At 44.3% G+C, this 27,421-nt stretch overlaps 1 protein-coding gene across 1 annotated transcript; it reads right to left on the bottom strand.

The window, feature by feature from the left end:
* LOC125367947 (zinc finger protein 420-like) lies at positions 1-27,212 on the bottom strand. The gene is made up of 5 exons (XM_048368706.1): positions 27,161-27,212; positions 9,078-9,160; positions 6,714-6,840; positions 4,919-5,014; positions 1-1,560 (listed from the first exon to the last, which is right to left on the bottom strand). Exons 2-5 carry the CDS (start codon positions 9,084-9,086, stop codon positions 80-82), a joined length of 1,713 nt encoding a protein of 570 aa, XP_048224663.1. The 5' UTR covers positions 9,087-9,160; positions 27,161-27,212; the 3' UTR covers positions 1-79.
* Between the last annotated feature and the right edge of the window lie 209 nt (positions 27,213-27,421).

Below are 27,421 nucleotides of genomic sequence, written 5' to 3'. Positions count from 1 at the left end.
AATGAACTATATCAAAACATTTCCATATTTTTTGTGTCCAAATTGTTTCAGAGAATAAATATTCTGATGAACTGCTACATTATCTAGTACTTCTTTTCACAGTGCTTTCATCAGGTTTTTCTCGAGCATGAATTCTTTGATGTACTTTAAGACTTGAACTATGTCTAAAGGACTTCCCACATTTATTACATCCAAAAGGCTTCTCACCACTGTGAATAGTCTGATGTCGAGTAAGACACCCATAAACACTAAAGGCCTTCCCACATTCCTTACATACATATGGCTTTTCACCTGTATGAATTCTCTGATGTACCATCAGCTGGTGTCCACTCTTAAAAGCTTTCCCACATTCTTTACATTCATAGGGTTTCTCTCCAGTGTGAAGTTTATGATGCATTTTAAGGCTTTCAACATGACTGAAGGCCTTCCAACATACCTTACATTCATAGGGTTTCTCACCAGTGTGAATCCTCTCATGTCTAACCAGGTCTGAGGTACAACCAAAGGCCTTCCCACATTCTTTACATTTATAGGGCTTCTCACCAGTATGAATTTTCTGGTGCATCCTAAGGCTACCACCATGAATAAAAGCCTTTCCACATTCTGTACATTTATAGGGCTTCTCACCAGTATGAATTCTCTCATGCTGAATAAGGGCTGAGGCACGAATAAAGGCCTTCCCACATTCATTACATTCATAGGGTTTTACACCAGTATGCATTCTCTGATGGGGAATGAGCTGATAGACACGACTAAAGGTCATCCCACATTCTTCACATTCATAGGGCTTCTTGCCAGTATGAATTCTCTCATGTTGAACAAGATTTGAGGCACAACTAAAGGCCTTCCCACATTCTTTACATTTGCAGGGTTTCTCACCAGTATGGATTCTATGATGTACTCTAAGATCTATACCACGACTAAAGGTCATCCCACATTTGTGGCATTCATATGGCTTCTCACCAGTATGAATTCTCTCATGTTGTACCAGGTGAGAGGCTTGACTAAAGGCCTTCCCACATGTCTTACATTGGTAGGGTTTCTCCCCAGTATGGATTCTCTGATGTATTTTAAGTTTCCCGCCTCTACTAAAGGCCTTCCCACATTCATGACATACATAGGATTTCTCCCCACTATGAACTTTTCCATGTTGAGTCAGGTATGAGACACGACTAAAGGCCTTCCCACACTCTTCACAATGATAGGGTTTCTCACCTGTATGGATTCTCTGATGAACTCTAAGGTCTATATTGCGACTGAAGGTCATCCCACATGCCTCACATTCATAGGGCTTTTCACCAGTATGAATTTTTTGATGTTGCAGAAGGTTGGATGCACGATTAAAGGCTTTTCCACATTGACTACATTCATAGGGTTTCTCACCAGTATGAATTCTCCAATGTACCATGAGGTCTGTAGGACGAATAAAGGCCTTCCCACATTTGTCACATTCAAAAGACTTTTCACTACTATCAAGTCTTTGCTGTAGAGTGACAGAGGAATGTATTCTATAAATGTCAACGTTTCCATGGCTGATATTTTCACACTTGGACTTCAATTCTAAAAGAAGTAATAAAAACATTTTGTTTTATTAGATACCAAAAAAAATGCTCTCTAGATTGCTTTTTTGTTGGTTGTGTGTAAGCCCAATAGCCTCCTCTCCTATTGCTTAGGATGCTCCTTTCCTAGGCAACACTAGGCCCATTTAGTGAGGGCAGTAGGTAATCAGCCTCCACCCCCTTTACCTGGAGATGGAATTCCTTTGGGGCAATTATAACCAAATAAAGCAACAAGATCCCCTTAGAGTGACCTTCGGGCCTGGGAAACTTAAAGACCCCTTATCTACCATTTGGGCAGCAGCCATAAATCCTAGCCCACCATGATGAAGCCCCTGGTGTGCATGTCTACACCAAGGTCCCCACCTCCAAGACCCTCTAGGTTGTATAGGTCACCCCAGACAATAGACAGCACTTCTCACTTCTCTCGTGAGAAGGGTCTTGCCAGTCCCTTTGCTGGCAATAAACCCTTCCTTTTTTCTTTTGTACATGGATGTCTGCGTGGTTTTGCCAAGTCTAATATATTCTAACATTGTGAGACTTGAATTTATGGACTGGGCACTGTCCCTGAGCCTCTTTGTGCTCAAGGCTAGCACTCTTGAGCCACAGCACCACTTCCGTTTTTTTGAGTAGTTAATTGGGAGATAAGAGTCTCATTGGAACTTTTCTGCCCAGGCTGGCTTTGAACTGCAGTCTTTAGATCTCAGCTTCCTGAGTAGCTAGGATTACAGGTGTGAGCCACTGGTGCCTGGCTTAGATTATTTTTTAAGTATATAATTTTATTGTTATTAATAAGATGTTCTGCCCAGGGGTTACCATTTCAAGTCAGGTAATGAGTACATTTCTTTTTGGACAATGTCATCCCTTCTTTGCCCAGTCCCCCTCTCCCAGTTCTTCCCACAAGTTGCACAGTTCATTTTCCTCATAGTGTATACTGAATATCATGACTGCATTTGTTCACGTTGCCTCCCTCCAGTTCTACTCTCCTCTGTGCCACCTCTCAAAGACAGAAAAGAGTGAACAAAAAATAAAACAAAACAAACAGCACAAACAAAAAAAAATCCCATGTTTCCATTTTACAGGTTCTTTTCTAATAATTTAAATGTCGCCAATTAGAAATGAACATTTGTAAGCAAAATCAACTGTTTATAATTGTTACTGTCAAATTATCTCCATACTCCCATTTATCACATTTTAACACTAATAAAATGGGTGATTTCCTATATTAGTTTCCATGTATAATAGAAACAAACATATTGAAACCAACTATTAATACTTGACTTTCCTCCAATTATATTTCTCCTTGAAAGTACAGATATAGCTGGGTGCCTGTGGCTCACACCTGTAATCCTAGCTACTCAGGAGGCTGAGATCTGAGGATCGAGGTTCAAAGCCAGCCTGCTGGCACATAAGTCACTTATCTCCAATTAACCACCAGAAAACCAGAAGTGGTGCTGTGGCTCAAGTGGTAGAGCACTAGCCTTGAGCTGAAGAGCTCAGAGACAGCATCTAGGCCCAGAGTTCAAGCCCCATGACTGACCAAAAAAAAAAAAAAAAAAACAGAAATAGCCAGGCACTAGTGTCTCATGTCTATAATCCTAGCTACTCAGGAAGCTGTAATCTGAGGATCATGGTTCAAAACCAGCCTGTGCAGGAAAATCTGCAAGACTCTTATCTCTAATTTAAACCAGAAGTGGTGCTGTGGCTCAAAGTGGTAGAACACTAGCCTTGAACAAAAAACTCAGGGACAGTGCTCAGGCTCTGAGTTCAAGCCCTAGAACAGACAAAAAAATATATATATATATATAGTTACTATGACTCATTCCTATATATGGTCAGGTGGTGAACTTCTTATCATTCCCCATATAACAATAGGCTTATGGAAAAATCACAATAAATCCCATGGTGTAATGAAGAAGTCTTATTATCCTAAAACTAATGTTTTGTCTGTATCATTCCTTCATAACTTTTTTTTTTTTGCCAGTCCTGGGGCTTGGACTCAGGGCCTGGGCACTGTCCCTGACCGTCTTTTGCTCAAGGTTAGCACTCTACCACTTGAGCCACAGCACCAGTTCTAGCTTTTTCTGTTTCTGTGGAGCTGAGGAATTACTCAAGGCTTCATACATGTTAGGCAAGCACTCTACCACTAAGCCACATTCCCAGTCCCTGTAGTTTGTTTCAATAAATGGCACTGCATACTAATATATAATCACACATGACATACTGACTTTACATCCTTTTATTTTTATTTTTTGGTGCCAGTAATGAGTCTTGAACTCTGGGCCTGGGCACTGTCCCTGAGCTTTGTTGCTCAAGGCTAGTGCTCCATAACTTTGGCTACTGCTCCACTCCAGATTTTTGTGGCTAATTGGAGATAAGAGTCTCATAGATTTTTTTCCTACCTGAGCTGGCTTCCAATCTTGATCCTCAAATCTCAGACTCCTAAGTAGCTAGGATTACAGGCATGAGTCACCAGTACCTGGCAATTGTGATCTACTTGCTACTCCTTAACTTGACAATACTCATACCCTCTTCAGGATCTTCACATGACCTGTTTACTCTTCTTGGCATATTCCTTTGAATATACTCAAATGGCCTAAACCCTTATGATGTACTATCAGCTGAGTCGAAAATGCAGAGCACAGTGCCCCTTTCTGAATTGGGATAGAAATATGAGACTAAAAAACCTGGATGGTTAACTAAGGTGAAGATGTTCACTGCATAGCTCATGGGGAGTATTTAGCTCCCCTCTAGATCACAAGCCTTTCTATTTATTTTATTTTTTTGTCGGTGGTAAGGCTTGAACTCAGGGCCTATGCACTGTCCCTGAGCTCTTTTGCTCAAAGCTATTGTTCTACCACTTTGAGACACAGAACCACTACCAGTTTTTGAGCAGTTAATTGGAGATAAGAGTTTCAAGGGAACATTTTTGCCCAAGCTGGCTTCAAACCATGATCCTCAGGTGTCAGCCTCCCAAGTCGCTAGGACTACAGATATGAGCTGCCAGTACCCACACACACAAGCCTTATTTTTTCCCCCATCCTGGGGTTTGAACTCAGGGCCTGAGCACTGTCCCTGAACTTCTTTTTGCTCAAGGCTAGCACTCTACCTCTTGAGCCACAGTGCCACTTCCGGCTTTTTCTATATATGTGATGCTGGGGAATCAAACCCAGGGCTTCATGTATATGAGACTTTACCACTTTACCACTTTACCACTTTACCACTAGGCCATATTCTCAGCCCCAAGCCTTTTCTTTACTATGCGATTTCCAACCAACATTCTAAGTGTGTGTGTCTCTTCTTTGACCAGCTGGGCCTCTTCCTGAATATGGCTTCCTGTAGTTACACTTACTGTTACTTACCTCTACAGCACTTTCTCGTTTCTTCCCTCACAATCATCCAGGGATCTTTTCCTTGTTCCAATAATGCAATTACATCTGGCTTAGAAATGGAATGTCCTATTTACAAAGAAAAATAAATACTTTAAAATGCAGAAATACTTTGCTTAGTCAAAATTCTATTGATGGTAAAAAAAAAAGTGATGTTTTATAAGAAAAGAAGATGAGAAAATTGAAGGAATTATATTATTATTACGCCAGTGCTGGGGCCTGAACTCAGGGTCTGAGCACTGACCCTAAGCTTCTTTTGCTCAAGGCTAGCACTCTATTACTTGAGCCATAGCTCTACATCTGGCTTTTTGGTGTTTAACTGGAGAGAAGAGTCTCATTAACTTTTCTGCCCAGGATCTCGTCAAGCTATGATCCTCAGATCTCAGCCTCCTGAGTAGCTAGGATTATAGGTGTTGGCCACTGATGACCAGTGGAAATTAAACATTTCTTAAAAGCAGATAAAGTTTGTGTTAGGAAGTGAAATAATTTACTTCAATTTTAAGAGAATCCACTATTATATAAATTGTAGAAGTACTTTTAGTAATTAGAACTCAGAGTCCTTGTCAAGCTGTTCTTCCTACAAGTGGATCAGATAATATAATATCTACAGTAAATTTGGGCATAAATTGGCAACCTGAATACTTTAACAATGCTAATCCAATGTATGCCCAGAACCCTAATCTAGCTAAGGAACAGAGACAATTCTAAGTGACACTAGAGAAGTTGTGACTATAAATGAAAGATGGGAAAGGCAAATATGTTTATAATGGAGTTGTTATTCTAACCTAATAAAGCTCAAATCTCTTTGAGAAGGAAAAAAATGACAAGAAAAGATATTTAGTTTCCCACAAGGTTAGTCTTCCAAATCAGAGTAGAAAAAGAAAATATTAGCCAGGTATTGGTGGCTCACACCTGTAATCTTAGCTATTCAGAAGGCTGAGATCTAAGGATTATGGTTTGAAGGCAGCCCAGGCAGGAAAGTGTTGGGGACTCAGTTTTGGCCTTGGTGGGGGAAGGGCGCCAAGAGCGAGACGCTGCCCTTCCCCCAGCCCTGGGACAGTGTGGGAGGGAGCCCCTCCCACCTTCCGGCCTCAACCGGAAAAGAAGCCCCCCGCCCCTGGGGGGGCGAACATGTGCATGCCACCATGATAGGGTTGTCCACCACAAAGGAAGTTTCATGACATCACCTGATGGGCAGCCCGGCTTAGCCAATGGCCCAAGTCCTTCCCTTTCCCGCCATTACCATTATATAAACCCCCCTCCCAATTAAATCCTTTGAGACTCATTCAACCATCCAACCGTCTCCCCGTTATCTTTGTCTTGCGGTTCCTGACACATTATGGGGGGCCGAGGAAGGGATTTCGGCATCCCACTTCAGCCTAGAGCAGTCCAGTAAGGACACGCCTTACTCCTTCTACCAGTATGAGGGGTAGGGCGGAGTTTCTTCCATAGAATCGAGGTTCAGGCATTCCCCCCGGGAGATGGGGGGGAAGGGGTCCTAGAGACACCAACATTTGAGCATCTCCTCCGGGGAAGTGAGGAGAAGGGGTCCTCAGAGATCCCGACAGGAAAGTCTGTGAGACTCTTATCTCCAATGAACCACCAGAAAACCACAAGTGGTGCTGTGGTTCCAAGTGGTATAGTGCTAACCTTGAGCAAAAAGCTCAGAGACAGAGCCCAGGCACTGAGTTCAAGCCACATAACCAAACAACAACAAAAAATTCTAGAGGTCTAAATTATCTTCCATTATTTGAACCAGAAAACATACCCAATGAGACCAAGTTACCATAGTTCTCCATCATCACATTCCGGTACAGGTTCTTCTGGAAAGAGTTGAGGCATTCCCACTCCTGCTGGGAAAAGTCTATGGCTATATCCCTGAATGTCATTGGTCCCTGAAATGGCAAACCCATGTATCACTGGAGAAATTAAAAGAATTATCTTAAAAGATAATAGAGAAGAATATGGGCTGCATACACAAAGAAGGCAATAAAATCATCCTATTGCTACAAATAATGTGGAAAGTACATAATGAGCTTTTGAAGCAAACTTCTAGTATAAATAAAACTGTCTGGTACACTTTTGTTTTCTTGCCAGTCCTGGGGCTTGGACTCAGGGCCTGAGCACTGTCCCTGGCTTCTTTTTTTTTTTTTTTTTTTTTTGGCCAGTCGTGGGCCTTGGACTCAGGGCCTGAGCACTGTCCCTGGCTTCTTCCCGCTCAAGGCTAGCACTCTGCCACTTGAGCCACAGCGCCACTTCTGGCCGTTTTCTGTATATATGGTGCTGGGGAATCGAACCTAGGGCCTCGTGTATCCGAGGCAGGCACTCTTGCCACTAGGCTATATCCCCAGCCCCCCTGGCTTCTTTTTGCTCAAGGCTAGAACTCTACCACTTGAGCCACAGTTCCACTTTTGGCTTTTTCTATATATGTGGTGCTGAGGAACTGAACCCAGGGCTTTGTGTATGCTAGGCAAGCACTCTACCGCTAAGCCATATTCCCAGCCATGGTGCACTCTTAAATATGTAAAACATTTGGGGATAAAATAATGCTTATGTATTAAAGTAGTAGATACAGATATAATCTCTAGGATCTGCCAAATAAATTTTGTTTTGGGGTGGTAATACTAGGGACAGAACTTGGGGCTTAGTGATCACTAAGTAAACATTCTACTACTTAAGCCAAGCTCCCAGTCACTTTTTAGTGTTTAATTCTTTTAGGTGGGTTCTCAGGCTAACCTTTTGCTCAAATAGTCTCAAATCACAATCCTCTTACCTCTGCCTTCTGAGTAGTTAGGGTTACAGGCATGCACCAACACACCCAGCAAAATTTTCTTTTAAGAGAAAAAGTTAATCAAATGTTTTTGCTTTGTTTTGTTTTTCAATTCATGGTCTGGGCACTGCCCCTGTTTTTTTTTTTTGTTTGTTTGTTTGTTTGTTTGCTTTTGTCTTTTGCTCAAGGTTAGCACTCTACCACTTGAGCCATAGCTCAATTTATGGCTTTTTGGTGGTTAATTGGAGATGAGTCTCATAGACTTTCCTGTTTTGAACAGTAATCCTCAGGATTATAGGTGTAGGTGCATGGCTAAACCAATGTTGTTGTTTTAACATGTAATCTAAAATCTCAGTTTGTCTGGCCTGGTGACTTACACCTGTAATCCTAGCTACTCAGGAGGCTGAGATCTGAGACTCTTAGTTTGAAGCCATCCCAGGCAGAAAAGTCCCTGTGAGACTATTATCTCAAATTAACCATTCAAAAACCAAAAATGAAGCTGTGGCTCAAAGTGGTAGAGTGCTAGTCCTAAGTAAAAGAGGTCAGGGATGGCATTCAGGCCCTGTGTTCAAGCCCTACAACAGCCAAAAAAAAGTCTCAAGTTTAGAAAATAAGGTTTGCGGCTGGGAATATGGCCTAGTGCCAAGAAAGCTTGCCTCGTATACATGAAGCCCTGGGTTCAATTCCCCAGCACCACATATACAGAAAACGGCCAGAAGTGGCGCTGTGGCTCAAGTGGCAGAGTGCTAGCCTTGAGCAAAAAGGAGCCAGGGACAGTGCTCAGGCCCTGAGTCCAAGGCCCAGGACTGGCCAAAAAAAAAAGAAAAAGAAAAGAAAAGAAAAGAAGGTTTGCAAAAAAAATTAAGAAATCCCTTAAATACTAAATACTTCATTATGTCAGACGTCACCATAATTAGTTTTCTTTGTTTTGGCAAATCCATGCAGTAGCTACAGGAACATTGTGAGGTCATTTTCAGCTCTAGGTTTCTCTCTTTTTTGTGTCCATCTACTATTTCTCATTGAATCTTTGTCTTGAGTGTGGTAGGCAGCTTCTATACAGGTTACCAATAATCCTCAAGTCCCACTACGATGTCCTGTGTAAGTCTGTTCCCTTGCACTTGAACTGAACTAAATAGCTTGTTTTTAATAAATAAAATAGCTAAAGTTCAATTCTGAACGAGCCACACAGTAGAGGAATCTGGGTAATTTGGCATTGCATTTCAGTGGCAGAATGAGAACTATAAGCAAGTTATTTGAAATTTCTTCTGGTGAGAAGCCTCAAGAAAATACATGTATAACCTAATATATATGACATATAGATATATGTAACATACATATATTAATAAAGAAAGGTTAACTTACATGGGCCATGGTTTTCACCCTTCAAGACTGCATTAGTTGTCACAGTTCCTCTATCAGAAAAGCATGTATCCAGAGAGCTAGAGCTGGGAGAAGAAAAGACCTTTGAGACTAGGATTCTGCTGTGTTCCTAACACTTAAGGTCTGTAAGGATAGAGCTTGAAAGTTATTTACTAAACTTTTCCATTCCATGCTCCAAACTATTCCCCATTACACATAATTTCAGCAAATTGAGGTTTCTAGATAAATCCATTCCCATGTAAACACATACACTAAAATATTAAAAGTTGGGGCTGGGAATATGGCCTAGTGGCAAGAGTACTTGCCTCCTACACAGGAAGTTCTTGGTTCGATTCCCCAGCACCACATATATGGAAAACGGCCAGAAGGGGCGCTGTGGCTTAGGTGGCAGAGTGCTAGCCTTGAGCGGGAAGAAGCCAGGGACAGTGCTCAGGCCCTGAGTCCAAGGCCCAGGACTGGCAAATAAATAAATAAATAAATAAATAAATAAAATATTAAAAGTTATCTCACTAGCGTACCCCATGTGGTTACTGTACATGATTTTGGTACACTGGATATTGGATATATGCTTACCTGAACTAGGGTGAAAGACTAGGACGACTCCATCTTGAAACTGCAACCATTTTGTTGTTTGTGTTAAGCTAAGAATAACCCAGCACATACATAAAACCCAGGAAATGGGGGCTGGGGATATGGCCTAGTGGCAAGAGCGCTTGCCTCGTATACTTGAAGCCCTGGGTTCGATTCCCCAGCACCACATATACAGAAAATGGCCAGAAGTGGCGCTGTGACTCAAGTGGCAGAGTGCTAGCCTTGAGCAAAAAGAAGCCAGGGACAGTGCTCAGGCCCTGAGTCCAAGGCCCAGGACTGGCAAAAAAAAAAAAAAAAACAGGAAATGGCTTGTTTATGGTGAAACTAGCCAGAAATTGTACAGATTCCAGGAATGAAGTTGTTCATGTGGATGTTTGTGCCGAAACCAACTGGCCATAAAGCCCATTTCCCAGATGGCCAAACTGGTTTGGGAATGTTCCAGTTACGTTGACTGCTCTGGAATGGCCTCTCACCAATTTTAGAGAAACCCTAGCCCCGAGCCAATCAGATTTGTCCTCACACCCCAACCCTGCTTGCACTTCTGGTTGTTTGTAACTTTGTGGTTTTTTCCTTTAAATACCCATGTGAAACTCTGCTCGTGGCCTTCCTCCTAACCTCCGCTGCATTGGAGTGTAGGACGAGGTCCGGGCTGCAGCTTGACTGAATAAAGCCTTGCTTTTGCATTTCGGAATGTCTGGCTCTCGGTGGTCTTCTTGGTGGTCTTCTAGGACTTGGACACAACAGCCTGGGGGCTTGTCTGGGATCCCCAGAGACCCCCGAGACCCCAGACCCCGAAGGTGAGAAACAGCGCTATTAATTTGTCTTGTCCTGTCCTTTGTCTAGGTTTGTGGTTTTTACGTTCATTTTCTCTTGAATATGGCCATTCTAGCTTGTTCTATTTTCTTTTAGGGATTGTCAGAGCAGACGTGCTCATACGACAACCCTGGAGGACCCTCCACCCTTGATGGGGGACCCCTGGAACCCCGCCTTGATACTTGTAGGGCACAAATCAGTCCGATTTCTAGCCGGCACCTTGAACTTGGGTCCACGCCTTCTGCACCCTCGCAGGAGGTTGGGGGCCGACTTGGGAAATCTCCAACTCGTACTAGTAACTTGTCTTTTTCTCAGGCCTGTGTGTTTGGCACCTTTTCTGTTGTTGTAATTGTTGTGTTTTTTTTGTAGCTGTCTGGATTGAACACCTGACCAGAGTCATAGGTAATGTACCATCTAGCCCCCTAGACTTGACCCTAGCCCACTGGAAGGACACCCCCAGTCCTCCACAGTCAGCCCAAGTCACCACAGGTGGTGGGGAGTGACCCCACTGCACAGCACTGTCTCTGCATTATTTGTGAGTCTGACATTCTCTTTTGTGTCAGACCTGCATAAACTGTTTTGTTACCTAAACTTGACCCTAGCCCACTGGAAGGACACCCCCAGTCCTCCACAGTCAGCCCAAGTCACCACAGGTGGTGGGGAGTGACCCCACTGCACAGCACTGTCTCTGCATTATTTGTGAGTCTGACATTCTCTTTTGTGTCAGACCTGCATAACCTGTTTTGTTACCTTGTCCTGTGTTTGTTGGCACTGTCAGTTTATAAATTAGTAGATTGTTTATGGCATATTAATTCCTTTATGTGTTTTGTATGTGGTCTGTGTGTAATTGTGTCTAACCTCCCTCCACACTGGTGGGAGAAATTCCTCCTAGGCATGGGGACTGAACTGAGAACGTGGCAAACAGAAGACTTCCAGGGGTGACTCCTTCTCTTTCTCTTTATGTCCCCAGCGGAATTTTCCTCCCTACCTTTTCTTAGCAGCATTGCTTCTCCAGATTTGTCAAACTGCTTTTATTCTCGCCACTTTTGTATGTTTGTCTGGTTTATGTAAAATTCTCTGAGAAGTCTGAATGATGTGGTTAACTGGACTTTGATGTAAAAGAGAAAGTGAAATTGAAAGCAGAAGGGCCTAGGACAAGATTGAGTACTGAGGAGACTAGGTCTGGTGGTGAATTAGGAAAGAAAGTGATAGTAAATCCAATCACATACTAGAAAAGATTATGTTGCAGAAAAAAAAAAATGCCTGGTCTGAACAGTTCTTCCCTGTTTTCTGTATCTCCTGACTGTGACAGACGTAATGGGACAGACTCCCTCTACCCCTTGGATTTATGTTTAGCTCATTGGAAAGATGTATAGGTGACAGCTCACAATCAGAGTGTGAGTGTCCGCAAAAAGAACTCGGAGGAACCCCCACTCAGCCTTCTTCAACAGAAAATTATTTGGTGTGCTAAAACGATTTGTTAAAACTATCAAGCCCTGGAAAATGAGGCTGGAGAATGCTAAAACTCATTTGTTTAAAACTTTGTCTTAGGAGGAAGAAAGATGGCGCCGATAGAATAGGGAGACACCCCGACTCGCTCCAACGGCATAGTGAGCTGGGAACCCCAACACCCAACACCCCATCAAGAACCCAGCAAAACCAGCAGCCAGAAGCAGTGGAGAAACGCAGGAAAACAAAAAGGAGCAAAAAAGAAGAACCGAAAGCCTACACGGAGCCGGAGATTCACCGGGGCACCCTTCCCCCACCAGCCGACCCTGGCCCAAACAGGGTCAGGCTGGGAAAGGGGAACCGGCGATCGGCAGACAGGCTGCCAGGAGCGCAGAATTCATATAGGGGGAGACCCCACGGACACAAGGCAGGGTGCGGACCAAGACACACACCGACAGCAACGAGAAGTTCGGGTCCACACCGGGTTTGGACAAGGGAACCCAGCGCGGCAGAAATCGGGAACCAGGGAAGCTACCACGACACTTAGCCAACCCCTGGAGGGCCAACGGCTGCACGGGACACACACACAAAGCAGCAAAAGTGAGTGCCCTCCCTCCCCCCTCCCCCACCCCTGAGGGAACAAAGAACCCCCAAATCAGGTGGGGAAGCTCCCATCAGGTGCTGGGAAGTCAGTTTAGCAGGGGAAGGGCTCAGCAGCACCAACACCCCACAGATTCCTGAACTGGCAGAACCGGCCCCGCACCCTTCCCAACAGGGGCCGGGAGACAGGCGGTTGTGCAAACCCCACCTGAGGCGCCTGGACCTCGCAGACTCTTACAACTAAAACCACAGGCGTTGGTGGGCAATACCAGCCCAGCAGGGTCACTTGAGCCTGATCACGTCCCCCATCCTCACAGCGGAGGTGAGGTCTGAAGGTGCCAAGCCACACCCGGACAGTCGATCCCACTGGGCCCCACACATACTGCCCCCCCCCCAACGGACTCGTGGGAGGGCGCAAGCACAACCCAACAACCCAGGACTTGCTCTGGGAGGCATATCCCGCCGAAGTGCCTGTTGCACTGGACGCACAGTGCACAGGAGGGCGGGGCCCCCGGCGACAGCGCCCGCTCTGGTAGGCGTACCCTGCACTGGTGGGCGGGGACACAGCGGCAGCACCTGCTGCCGTAGACACGTCTACACAGGAGGGAGGGAGGAGCTACAAACCAAACCTGAGAAGCCATCCAGATCTCCAGATGCGCAAATCACAAAGAAACATAACTCAGTTCATCAAAGGGTAAGCCAACTCGCCAGCTCCAAAAAGCAGCACGACTGAAGAGGAGATGGAGACTAAAAAAGCAAATGAGGCCATGTTAACAGGAATGATCGAAAGCGTCAGAAATGAAATCAGAAAACAATTCCAGGAATTTAGAGCGGAAATCTGGAAGGACACCCAGGAAGCCAAGAAAGAAATGGAAGCAAAACTGGATACAATGCAAACCTGCTTTAAAGAAATGGAAGCAAAAATGGATACAATGCAAGCTGCCTTTAAAGAAAATCTCCACATCCTAAGAATTGAAATGCATGAAAAAATAGATTTAAAATACAACTCTTTAAAGGAAGAAATCTCCACGATCAGAGCTGATATGACAACCATAAATAGCTCGCTGACATCTATAAACTCCGCAATTGAAACCATGACACAAAGAGTAGACCATATAGAATCCAGAATCTCTCGCCTGGACGATGAAGCAGCTGACAACAACCAGAAAATGACCACACTCCAAGAAAAGGTGAAGCTTCAGGGAAGATTAATCCAGGAACTAATGGACAAAGACAAGAGATATAATCTGCGCATAATTGGAATAGAAGAAGGAGCCGAATACCAGAGCAGAGGGCTTAATCATGTTCTCAATAAAGTTATTGCAGAAAACTTCCCCAATCTCACAGGGGACCCCATCCAGGTAACCGAAGCCTATAGGACACCTGGCAGGCCAGACCCCAGGAAAGCCACCCCAACGCACATAATATTCAAGACTACAGACCTCAAGATCAAAGAGCAAATTCTGAATTCAGCCAAAGCAAAGAAGGAAACTTTTTTCAATGGGAAGAGGATTCGAATAACATCCAACTTATCCACACAAACTTACCAAGCTCGAAGCGAGTGGAAGAACACCATCCAAGTACTCCAGAATAACAATTTACAACCTCGGATCAAATATCCAGCGAAATTGGAGTTCACATTCGAAGGGAGAACCAGATCTTTCCACACCAAAGAGGAGCTAAAGGAGTATGTGAATAAAAAACCAGCCCTACAGCGAATATTAAGAGGGGAACCCCACCCAACAGAGATCGTAAAAGACACACAGACAGAATCAGAAAGAAACTTCAATAGCCAAAGTCCAGCAGAAACACAAGCTCACTAAAGACAAGAAGAAAAAAAAAAAAAGAAGAAAAAACAGCCCACCAAGAAAATGGAAGGAGAAAAAACACCCTTATCCTTGATCTCTTTAAATATAAATGGCTTAAACTCCCCGATCAAGAGGAGCAGACTGGCAGAATGGATCCGCAAGCAAAAAGTTGACATCTGTTGTCTACAAGAGACCCACCTTACAGCAAGGGACAAAAACAGGCTTCGAGTGAAAGGATGGAGCAAGATCTACCAAGCAAATGCATCCACCAAAACGGCAGGTGTAGCCATCCTGATCTCAGACAAGCTGGACTTCTCTTTAAAGTCCACTCAAAAAGACAAAGAAGGACACTACATATTAATACAAGGAAAAATATAGAATCAAGAAATCACGGTGATAAATGTATACTCACCAAACAAAAGAGGCCCGACATATGTCAAGCAAATTCTCAAAGAATTACAGAGCAAGATAGACGCAAACACAATCATAGTGGGTGACTTTAATACTCCTCTCTCTCCAAGAGACAGATCCAACACCCAGAGGATTAGTAAGGGAGCTGAGGACCTAAATAACACCATTTCCCAAATGGATCTAACAGACCTATATAGAACCTTTCACCCCACAGAGACCCAATACACCTTCTTTTCAGCAGCCCATGGATCATATTCCAAAATAGACCACGTCATAGCCCACACAAAGAACCTCAGCAAATACAAAAGTATTGACGTCATCCCATGTATTATATCTGATCACAGTGGATTAAAGGTAACCCTCAACAACAAAGGATACCACAGAGCCTATACACACTCTTGGAGGCTAAACCCCACGCTGCTATCCAACACTTGGGCCACAGATCAAATTAAAGATGAAATCAACGAATTCATAAGCCACAATGACAAAGAAAACACATCACAAAGAAACCTATGGGACACAGCTAAGGCAGTACTGAGGGGCAAGATCATTGCCCTCAGCACCCACATTAAAAGAATGGAAGCAGAGCAGGTGAATACCCTCACGATGAAACTAAAACAACTGGAGAAACAAGAAATGACAGAATCTAAAACGACTAGGAGGGGAGAGATCACAAAGATTAAAGAAGAGATAAATCTGATTGAAAATAGAAAGACCATTCAACAAATAAATAAGACTAAAAGCTGGTTCTTTGAGAAAATAAACAAAATTGACAGACCCCTTGCAAGACTTACAAAAAAAAGAAGAGACTCATATTCATAAAATCAGGGACTCCACAGGAAAAATTACAACAAGTACACACGATATTCAAACAATCATAAGGAGCTATTTCCAAAACCTCTACTCAGCAAAAAACAATAATTCTACAGAAATGGATCAATTCTTAGAGAAGTACAAACTGCCCAAACTGAACCAAGAAGAAATAAATCAGCTAAATAAACCAATAACTTACGGTGAGATACAGGAGGTAATCAAGAACCTCCCTACTAAGAAAAGCCCAGGCCCAGATGGATTCACCAACGAATTCTACAAAACCTTTAGTGAGGAGCTAATTCCAATACTCCTCAAACTCTTCCGCGAAATAGAAATGGAGGGAGAAATCCCAAACTCATTCTACGAAGCTAATATCATACTAATTCCCAAACCAGGCAAAGACCCAACAAAAAAAGAGAACTACAGGGGCTGGGGATATAGCCTAGTGGCAAGAGTGCCTGCCTCGGATACACGAGGCCCTAGGTTCGATTCCCCAGCACCACATATACAGAAAACGGCCAGAAGCGGCGCTGTGGCTCAAGTGGCAGAGTGCTAGCCTTGAGCGGGAAGAAGCCAGGGACAGTGCTCAGGCCCTGAGTCCAAGGCCCACAACTGGCCAAAAAAAAAAAAAAGAGAACTACAGACCAATATCACTAATGAACACAGATGCAAAACTCCTCAATAAAATATTAGCTAATAGGATCCAGAAAGTGATCAAGAATATCATACATCATGACCAAGTAGGCTTCATCCCTCAGTCACAAGGATGGTTCAACATCCGTAAATCAATCAACGTAATTCACCACATAAACAGAACTAAAATCAAGAATCACATTGTTATCTCAGTAGATGCCCAAAAAGCCTTTGACAAAATACAACATCCATACCTATTAAAAGCTTTGGAGAGAACAGGAATAGATGGAACATTCCTCAAAACAATAAAAGCCATATACAACAGACCAACTGCTAATATCATATTAAATGGAGAGAAACTTAAATCATTCCCCCTAAAATCAGGAACAAGACAAGGATGCCCACTCTCCCCACTTCTGTTCAACATAGTGCTGGAATCCCTAGCCATAGCAATAAGGCAAGAGGAGGACATCAAAGGGATCCACATCGGCAAGGAAGAAATCAAGTTATCCCTATTCGCAGACGACATGATCTTGTATCTGAAGGACCCAAAAAACTCAGTACCCAAACTCCTACACCTAATAAACCAATTTGGCAAAGTAGCAGGATACAAAATCAACCCACAAAAGTCAGAAGCTTTTCTGTACACCAGCAATAGACAAACAGAAAAGGAAATTATGGAAACAATTCCATTTACAGTAGCCAAAAAAAGAATAAAGTACCTAGGGATCAACTTAACCAAGGACGTGACAGACCTATTCAATGAAAACTACAAAAATCTAATAAGGGAAATCAAAGAAGACACAAGGAGATGGAAAGACCTCCCATGCTCATGGGTAGGCAGAATCAATATAGTGAAAATGGCCATATTGCCCAAATTGTTATACAAATTTAATGCAATACCTATCAAAATCCCAGCCACATTCTTCACTGAAATAGAGAAACCAATCCATAAATTCATATGGAACAGCAAAAAACCTAGAATAGCCAAAGCAATTCTAGGCAAAAAAAGCAATGCAGGAGGTATCACAATACCTGACTTCAAGATCTACTACAAGGCCATCATAACAAAAACAGCATGGTATTGGTATAAAAACAGATCGGAAGACCAATGGATTAGAACTGAAGACCCAGAAATAAAACCGCACTCTTACAGCCAACTGATATTCGACAAAGGAGCTAAAGATATACAATGGAATAAACATAGCCTCTTCAACTACTGGTGCTGGGAGAACTGGGCAGCCATATGCAGAAAACTCAAAGTAGACCCAAGCCTATCACCATGCACCAAGATCAACTCAAAATGGATCAAGGACCTCAACATCAGACCTGAATCCTTGAAACTACTGAAGGACAGAGTAGGAAAGACACTAGAACTTATAGGCACAGGAAGGAACTTCCTGAATAGAGTCCCAGGGGCACAACAAATAGGAGAAAGACTCGACAAATGGGACTACTACAAATTAAAAAGTTTCTGCACAGCTAAGGACATAGCCACCAAAATAGAAAGACAGCCAACGATATGGGAAAGGATATTTACCAGCACAGCAACAGACAAAGGCCTGATATCGGTCATCTACAGAGAACTCAAAAAACTAAGCCCCTCCAAGCCCAATAAACCTATTAGGAAATGGGCAAAAGAGCTAAAGAGAGACTTCACAAGAGAAGATATAAAAATGGCAAAGAAACATATGAGGAAATGCTCAACATCCCTGCTAGTAAAGGAAATGCAAATAAAAACAACCCTGAGATACCACCTCACCCCAGTTAGAATGGCCTATACTCTGAACTCAGGAAACAACAAATGCTGGAGGGGCTGTGGGGAAAGAGGAACCCTTCTCCACTGTTGGTGGGAGTGCAAATTAGTACAACCACTTTGGAGAACAGTATGGAGGTTTCTCAAAAAGCTCAATATAGACCTACCCTATGACCCAGCCATACCACTCCTAGGCATCTATCCTAAACAGCAAAATCCAAGATATCAAAAAGGCATTTGTACTACCATGTTTATCGCGGCACAATTCACAATAGCTAAAATATGGAAACAACCCAGATGCCCCTCCACAGACGAATGGATCCAAAAAATATGGTACTTATACACAATGGAATACTACATAGCGATTAGGAATGGTGAAATATTGTTATTTGCAGGGAAATGGTCAGAACTCGAACAAATAATGTTGAGTGAGACAAGCCTAGAACACAGAAAACAAAGGGGCATGATCTCCCTGATATATGACTGTTAACAAAGGGAGACGGAGAGACAGTAGAGACCAAGTCTGTGAATACTGTATATGTTCTTGATACATTGTATATTGCATATATGTCAACCTGACCTAGACAAGGGATAGAAAAACAGGTTGTAAGATATCATAAGAAATGTACACACTGCCCTACTATGTAACTGCACCCTCTTTGCACAACACCTTGTAAAAAAATTTATGTCCAATTAATAAAAAAAATAAATAAATAAAAATTAAAAAAAAAGAAATGTACACACTGCCCTACTATGTAACTGCACCCTCTTTGCACAACACCTTGTAAAAAAATTTATGTTCAATTAATAAAAAAAAAGAAGATAAAAAAAAAAAACTTTGTCTTAAAATTGGGGTGTTGCAGGAGTAAGATTGGCAAAAATACCTCCTGCCACTGGAAAATGTACGGCCGATGTTTATTTTGCACGCTTTAAGTGGAGGACTAGGAACACTCCATCTTGAAACTGCAACCATCTTGTTGTTTGTGATAAGCTAAGAATGACCCAGCACATGCATAAAACCTGGGAAATGGCTTGTTTATGGTGAAACTAACTAGGCATTCTACAGATTCTAGGAACAAAGTTATTTGTGCCGAAAGCAACTGGCCATAAAAACCCATTTCCTGGATGGCCCAACCGGTTCAGGAATATTCCAGATAATTTGACCACCCTGGAATGTCGTCAGACCAATTTTTAGAGAACCCCTAGTCCCGAGTCAATCAGATTTGTCCCCACACCCCCACCCTGCACCTGACTCATGTCAATCAGATTTATCCCCACACCCCAACCCTGCACCTGACTCATGTCAATCAGATTTGTCCTCACACCCCAATCCTGCCTGAACCTGGTTTATGTAATCTTGTGATTTTTTTCCTTTAAATACCCATGCAAAACTCTGCTCATGGCCTTCCTCCTAACCTCCGCTGTGTTGGTGGGTAGGACGAGTCCCAAGTTGCAGCTCGCCTGAATAAAGCCTTGCTTTTGCATTTCGGAACGTCTGGCTCTCGGTGGTGGTCTTCTTGGTGGTCTCCTCGCGACATGGGCATAACATAAGATCTTTTAAATGTGTGTGTGTGTGTGTGTGCATGTGTGAGTGTGAACATGTTCAAGACTGTTAGCATGATGTAAAATTGAGTGAGTTTAAGTTTAAATTCAAATGGTCATTAAGTTTGGGCATTACCAAATGCTTTAAAGGATTATTGCATTGTTTTAAAGAGGAGCTATAGTTAAAGAAAAAGTTTCATTAAAAAAAACAAAAACCTGGGATAGGCCTGTGTACCTATCCACAGGAGTGTGGGGTGATCTGGCAAAGGTGTAGCTTAGCCAGCCCACGTGACACAGGCCCTGGAGGGAATCCACGTGGTAGGACAGCCATAAGGGGGTGTCCATTCATGGTGGAAGAGGACAGCCGGCACCAAGACAGTTCATCAAGCTCTGAGGAGTAGGATGGAGATAGGCTGTTGGGTAGGACAGGCCAATGGAGGCCTTTCTTTTGTCTCTTTTATTTTCAGGTGAACTTTGGAAACTGGTGGTAAAAATGAATGATTTGACTGGAATTTCTAAAACTGCCCTTTGAGGTAGTAAGAATTGGAAGTTTTTTTAAATGGTTAAAAAGTTTATGGGGCTGGGGATATAGCCTAGTGGCAAGAGTGCCTGCCTCGGATACACGAGGCCCTAGGTTTGATTCCCCAGCACCACATATACAGAAAACGGCCAGAAGCGGCGCTGTGGGTCAAGTGGCAGAGTGCTAGCCTTGAGCGGGAAGAAGCCAGGGACAGTGCTCAGGCCCTGAGTCCAAGGCCCAGGACTGGCAAAAAAAAAAAAAAAAAGTTTATTTACCTGATGTGATTTGATTCCTGTGCTATTTTTGTAATTTGGATTTTAAAGGACATATATTAAACTAATGGGGATAGGAGTAAACTCTCATTAACTCTATGTATGTAGGAAGAAATAGCAAAATGGGCTAACGTTTCTCACTAATTTTTTGAAAAGCTGAATGGATAAGTATTTCTAATTCTGTAATTATAATTCTTGCATTAAGGAAAAATTGTCATTTGAGGTCAAAGGCCTTCATGCCATGTGGTAACTGGGACTGAAGAGAGAAAAAAAAGAGAGGCTCTTTTAAAACAACCAGCCTGGAGGTGAAGGGCGGTACCTGGTTTCAGAATGCCTGTAAGCTTCAGAGTTTTTCCAATGCACATAAGAGCTAAAGTGTTAGTGTTAAACAGAGGTTAGTAAAAGGCCTTGCAAATCAAGAATGCATTTCTAGATAAGAAATTTGGAAGTAAAATTGTCCTAAATAATTATTGCAAAGTGAGAAAAGGAGAATTATAGCTACCAAAATGTTTAATTGCCATTCCAGTTTCTCTGTAGGTTTTTTGTAACAATTTCCAGCAGACCCACAGAGAAGGACAGATGACCACTACAAGTTTGTCAAGATGTAACATTGGCCCTTAATAAGTTCCAGGTAAGAGCATGCTTAAAAACTATTTCTGTGTGGACCACCTTGTTGCTTTCAATTGGAGTAAAGTGGCCTCTTGTAAGACTCATTGAGCTGAAATCTGCGGTTCGAAGCCAGCCCGGGCAGAGAAAGGTCCCTGCGGGAGTCTTCGTGTCCAGCTGACCAGCAGAAGTGCTGGGAACAGAGTCGTGAGTTGCTTTGAGGCTCAAAGTGGTAGGGTGCTAGTCTTGAGCTGGAGAGCTGAGGGACAGCACTCAGGCCCTGAGTCCAAGTCCAGTGACAAACCAAGAGAAATGCCAAAGGTGCATTTATACCAGCATGGAAAAGTTACTCCTGGGACAGAGTGATTGCGCATCCAGAGGCAGTAAGCCACTGCTCAGATCCTAGAGTCACTCCTGTTTGGCCTTTCAAAAGTTAATCAGAGCCGGAAGGTAGGTCCTAGAAGAATAGTTTGTAAGCATGCCTTTTATTGCCCATGTCTATCTACTTTGTAACTGGACAGGAACTTGCCAGTCATCTCTGATAGTGGGTAGTAAAGCTAAGTTTGTTATGAAGTGCCAGACTTTGAAGTCAGGCCCCACTTTACCACGCGAACCCCACTTTACCACGTGAACCTGAAAATAAGCAGGCCCTGTGAGCAAACCCAGGACAAGCTTATTAGGGCCCAGCCGGTCAAGAACTGTAACAACTGGGAATGCTTAACTCTAACTGCCCCTAGAATACCTCGAGCCCTGAGCCAATCAGATTTGTACCCATAATCTTGCTTGCTTAAACACCTGATTGCTGTAACTTTGTCTTTTGCCTTTATGAGCTCTGTATAATCGCAGCTCGAGGCTGCCTCCTAACCTCCACTGTGTCGGTGGGTAGGACAAGGCCCGGGCCGTGGCCCCGCTTGAATAAAGTCTTGCCTTGCTATTGCATTTCGGAATGTCTGAGTCTTGGTGGTCTTCTTGGTGGTGGTCTTGCAACTTGGCACAACAGTTAAATGGCGGATAGTTTGAAAATCCCAACCCCCTGCATCTACTCAAAGCCCTGACTGGCAGTGAGAATTTTAAGCTGATACATCTGTTCAGGAAAGAAAGTTTGTGGATCTGAGATCTTGTCCTTATTGAGACCTAAGGCCTGCAAAGGTACTTTAGGCATTGTTACATCAGAGAGGGAAATGCTTGTACAAACCAGAGTACTAAAAGGCTACTGTGTTATATCCCAAGAAGAGGTCTGTGCAGTTGTTAAAAGGTTAGCTATTTACTCCAGTTTGGAGTTAAGTTCCTAGTAACATCTAGTCCTGACAACCCCTTGGTAAAGTAGACTAAGGTTATAGGTTCCTGGCTAGGTAAGGCCAACGCCCCTGAGTCAGCCTGAAGAAGTTACAGAAGATGGATGATCTTCGCCCATCAGCCCCCCTTTAGGACCAAGGGACCAGAGTTGTTTTTGGGAAGATGAGACAGGATAAACTAGAGGCATGGAAAACAGAGGTAACAGTGTACAGAAACTGCACTTGTGAGGAATGGTTACAGGCCAAGCCTTCTATGTTGGTTTAAAAAAAAACAACAAAACAAAACAAAACAAAAACCCTAGCCTTATTGGAAATATCTGATTTAAACTTATTGCCCTGGCAAAATGACCCAAGGGCCATTGATTGCCTAAAGCTGTCTTGACATTCAGTGATGTGCCAGCCTACAAAAGCTAGTGTGCTTAAGAAGGTATCAGGAAAATACAAGGAAATTTGACTAAAGTTAGGCCTTAGGTTAACTTAGGTTAAGCTATCAAGGACAGTCTGACAGTCATCTAAAAAGAATCTACATCTTCACCCTGTGTAGCCCTATCTTGGTAAAACAAATGGGACTCTTATCACAGGCAGCTGATTTCTGCTGGAAAGTACTTTCGATCTGCTGAAACTAAAATTTTGGGGGACATTCTTGAGTTGACTGGAGTTAACTAGCTCTAGTAAGAAAATTGGATATTGTAAGAAATTTTCAAGCAGACTGGCCTGCTGCTAAATTCAAAGCATCTATGACAGGCTGGAGAGTCACTCCCAGGCAATGCCTGGGGCGGGAGGTGTGTCCAAGAGTATTAAAATGTGTCCAGATGGATTAGGGTGTGACCTCAGAAGAAAGGGAGGTAACTGCCACCAGGTATGCCAGGTACCAAGGTAACTGGACAGAGATTTAAACTGCCGGGGCATCTTCATGGAGCCCTCCTGGGGGTGGATCTTACAGATGCCACTGGCCAACCTTAGGCACTTAGAGGCACTGGAAACTGGAGAAATCCACTCTAAAATAGTAACTCATGATAGTTGGCTCTGGTCTGGCTTTTTAGGAGCAGCTGTCCCCATCAGGCTGACCCTGGCCCCACCTTTGTTTTCCCCAACAGCCTGTGGATGGAGGCACAGTAAATTGCCTTGATGTAGTTGAGATAAACCAGATTCTACAAACCAGAGGAAAAGAAAATGTAGACAGTTTAAAACTCTAGCAGCGGGGCTGGGGATATGGCCTAGTGGCAAGAGAGCTTGCCTCGTATACATGAGGCCCTGGGTTCAATTCCCCAGCACCACATATACAGAAAACGGCCAGAAGTGGTGCTGTGGCTCAAGTGGCAGAGTGGTACTTGAGTAAAAGGAAGCCAGGGACAGTGCTCAGGCCCTGAGTCCAAGGCCCAGGACTGGCCAAAAAAATAAAAAATAAAAATAAAACTCTAGCAGCAAAGAAGCCCCAGAAACTGTAAAGAGGAAGGCTTACTATACTAGTAAGGCTTACTATACTAGTAAGCCTTGGAGAATAAGAAAGGGATTTAAAAAGTCAAGTGTCACAGTATGTTCCAGTAAGTCGCTGCTGGCATGAGGAAAGACAATCCCTAGAAAGTTTGAGTATGTAGCAAATGATATCAGTGTGTCTTAAAATTAGAGCTTATGAGTAAAGTTGGTATGTAATCAAATTGGCTATAATATAAATAGGTAAATAGGGTCAGAATTAGGGCTTCAGTGTGAAACTATCTGTAACTGCATTTGCAGGGGTAAGGGACTTGTGTGATGTCATCTAAAGGTTAACCAGAAAGATCTCATGTACCATTAACAGCTTGATTCCCTCGCTGAGATGGTTTTGTAGGTAAAGCCTGGATTTGCTCATGTGTAGCCTTAGGGATCCCTTCCCATAATTCCTAACTTGCAATCGAATTTGTTATGAGCCTTTATTCCCCCCCCCCCCCCCCCCCCCGCCTCCAAGAGATCTGGCCCAAGCTAAAAGGCCCTTTATGAGACTGGACCTCCTCCTGAGCCAAAGCGCCACCGACAAGGGAACCTGGAACCACGTTGGAACCAGGATGGAAGGGACCTTACATCCTGCTGCTGACAACTCCCACTGCACTCAGAGTGGACAGAGCTGCGACCTGGATTCTCTTTACCCACGCCATAAAAATGACTGGAGCCGGTGGGACCCATTTGCAGTGAGAGAGAACATTCCACCCCAGTGGCGAATTAGCCAAAACAGAGGCCGTGTACCAAAAGATGGACTTGGCTAATTTTACCTTGCTAGGCCTGCTATGTATGATTGGTGCTTTGGAGCCTAGACTCCCATAAACCCTACCTATGGGTGGTCCGGCAGCTTGGGGATGATAGAATAGTGGGCACCAGAATTTATATATCTTCCCTGGCCTCCAGCCCGAGCTACTGTAACTCCCCTGGCTGTAAGGTCATCTCCCTGAGGTCTCCATGTAGATGCCCCCACCTCATTAAGTCTCCACTCAGTTACCTGGGTAACCAGCTTACCTGGAGGCAGTTACCTTCCCTTTCCCTGAGGTCACATCTTAATCCACCTGGCCACACCCCTTGCCCATGCCCTGGATAAAGCAGGGCTGGGTGGGGTTGCCCCTTCTCTCCCCTCTCTCTTCTCTCTCCTCTCCCTTCTCACCAGCCATGGATCACCTCGGCCACAGGCCAGCAGTTTGGTAATAAACTTTCTCTCCTGCCTGAATACCGCGTGGTGTGCTCCTTTACCGGCTACCTACTTTAAAAAATCCTAACAGTAGAGAGCTAGCCTTGAGCAAAAGAACTCAGGGACAGTGCCCAGGACCTTAATTCAAGCCCCATGACTGACTGAAAAAAAAAAAATTCCGGGCACTGTGGTTCATGCCTGTAATCCAAGCTACCCAAGAGGCTGAGATCTAAGGATTGCAGTTCAAAGCCAACAGAGGCAGGAAAGTCCATGAGACTCTTATCTCCAATTAACCACTAGAAAACCAGAAGTGGCTCTGTGGCTCAAGTGATAGAGCACTAGCCTTGAGCTGAGGAGCTCAGGGACAGGGCCCAGGCCCAGAATTCAAGCCCCACAAATGACAAAAAAAAAAAAAAAGATTCACAACTATAAACAACAATTTCAAGGAAGCCTTCTATACTCATAAACACACACAAGAGGCAATTATTAAGTACTCCTGGAACACTTGAGCCACTGCCTCAGTAATAATTTGCAGGAGCATGTTGCTTTCTACCTAAAGTAAGCCAGGTGCTGGTGGCTCACTCAGGAGGCTGACATCTGAGGATCACAGATGGAAGCAAGCCCGGGAGAAAAGTCCCTGTGAGACTCTTATCTCAAATTCATCATTCAAAAACCAGAAATGGGGCTGTGGTTCAAAGTGATAGAGCACTAGCTTTGAGTACAAAGAGGCTCAGGGACAGTGCTCAGGCCCTGAGTTCAAGCCCCACAACCAACCAAAGAAAAAGAAACCTAAAGAAGAGAGAAGAGTAACCATAGGTAGAGTAAGTATTGTTACATCTTCCAGGCCACTTGCTGTGGCTTTATACAAGAAGTTAGAATAGGGGTGGAGCAGGGCTGGGCATATGGCCTAGTGGTAAAGTGCTTGCCTCATATATATGAAGCCCTGGGTTCGAATCCTCAGTACCACATATATAGAAAAAAGACAGAAGTGGTGCTGTGGCTCGAGTGGTAGAGTGCTAGCCTTTTGCAAAAAGAAGCCAGGGACAGTGCTCAGGCCCTGTGTTCAAGCCCCAGGACTGACAAAAACAATTTAAGGAATGCTACGTTTCTCAAACATATAAAGAGACCCTAAAGGACTCCCAAGTAAAAATTCCATACTCCTAATCCTATTTTGCTTTATACTTCCCACCCTACTTGCACATCTGTACTTTTTTGGGGGAGGAAGGGGTTAGTGGAAATTGAATTTAGGGTCATCCATTTGGTAGGCAGGCACTGCCACCTGAGCTAGCCTGGTATCTTCTTGCCGGGAGGCCTCAAACCTGAGTTCTCATCTGAAGAGAGAGAGAGGGAGAGAGAGAGAGAGAGAGAGAGAGAGAGAGAGAGAGAGAGAGAGAGAGAGAGAGAGAGAGAGAGAGAGAGAGAGAGTGTGTGTGTGTGTGTGTGTGTGTGTGTGTGTGTTGAACACAGCATCCAATCCCTGGCCCTCAGCTTTACTCCCTCAAGGTTGACACTCTACTACTTGAGCTCCAGATTCACTGTCCTCTTTCTGGTGGTTAATTGGAGATAAGAGCGCCACAGGCATTCTTTTTTATTATTATTTTGAATGTTTTATTGTTATAAAGGTGATATACAGAGGGGTTATAGTTACATAAGTCGGGTGATGAGTACATTTGTTTTTAGATAGTGTCACCGCTTCCGCTTCCTTTGCTGTCTCCTACTTTTTCCCTCCCGACTCCACTCACAAGTTGTAGGGTTCATTTTCAACATAGTGCCTGTCTTGAGTACCACTGCTGCATTTGTTCTCCCTTTGTCCCTCCATTTCCTCACAAACATTCTTGCCTAGGCTGGCTTTGAACTGCGATCCTCTGACCTCAGCCTCCAGAGTTGCAGGGATTACAGGTGTGAGCCACCAGCGCTAGGCCCTGAATGGATTTTTTTTTTCAGTCACACGTGACTGAAAGGAGGACGCAGAAAGCAGCAAGGAACCTAGATCACAGGGCCGCTCGCCTCACAGCCGGGGCACCGTTCCCGGAGTCGCCGTCCACCTAGGGCCGCTCGCCTCACAGCCAGGGCACCGTTCCCGGGGTCGCGGTCCCCCGAGGGCCGCTACGCACGGCTCACTCCCGTCACTGCACCCGCTTCGCTGAGGCGCAGCCAGTCCTGTCCCCCGCGGCCCGGGCCTCTCGCCTTCTCGTCTCCCACCGACCCCAGAACCCTCCACGCCGCCGCCCGCGCTTCCGGCCCCCGAGCCTCCCCACGCCGCCCCCCACCCGGCTCTCTCCGCTACGCGGGGCGCCGCGCACCTGCAGCCTCTTTCCTCAGCGATCCGCGCCGCCTTCGTCGCTAGGGGAGAAGGACCAAGTTCTGCACAGCGAGCCCGGGGAGGAGAGGTCGGAGTGATCTCTGTCGCTGGTGGCAAATGTAGTCCATTCCAGATTAACCAGTACCTCAGTCCCGGTGGGAAGCCGAGGGCTGCACCCTCAGTACCCACAGCATCCCAGAGGCGCGCAGGCCCCGCCCAACGCCTGCTACTCCGGGCCTCGGAGGCCCCGCCCCGCCTGCGT

Source organism: Perognathus longimembris, chromosome 20 (assembly GCF_023159225.1).
Source record: "Perognathus longimembris pacificus isolate PPM17 chromosome 20, ASM2315922v1, whole genome shotgun sequence".
In the NCBI taxonomy this organism is placed as follows: domain Eukaryota; kingdom Metazoa; phylum Chordata; class Mammalia; order Rodentia; family Heteromyidae; genus Perognathus; species Perognathus longimembris.
Note: the sequence above shows the minus strand (reverse complement) of the source record. Positions and strands in the feature narration are given on the sequence as shown.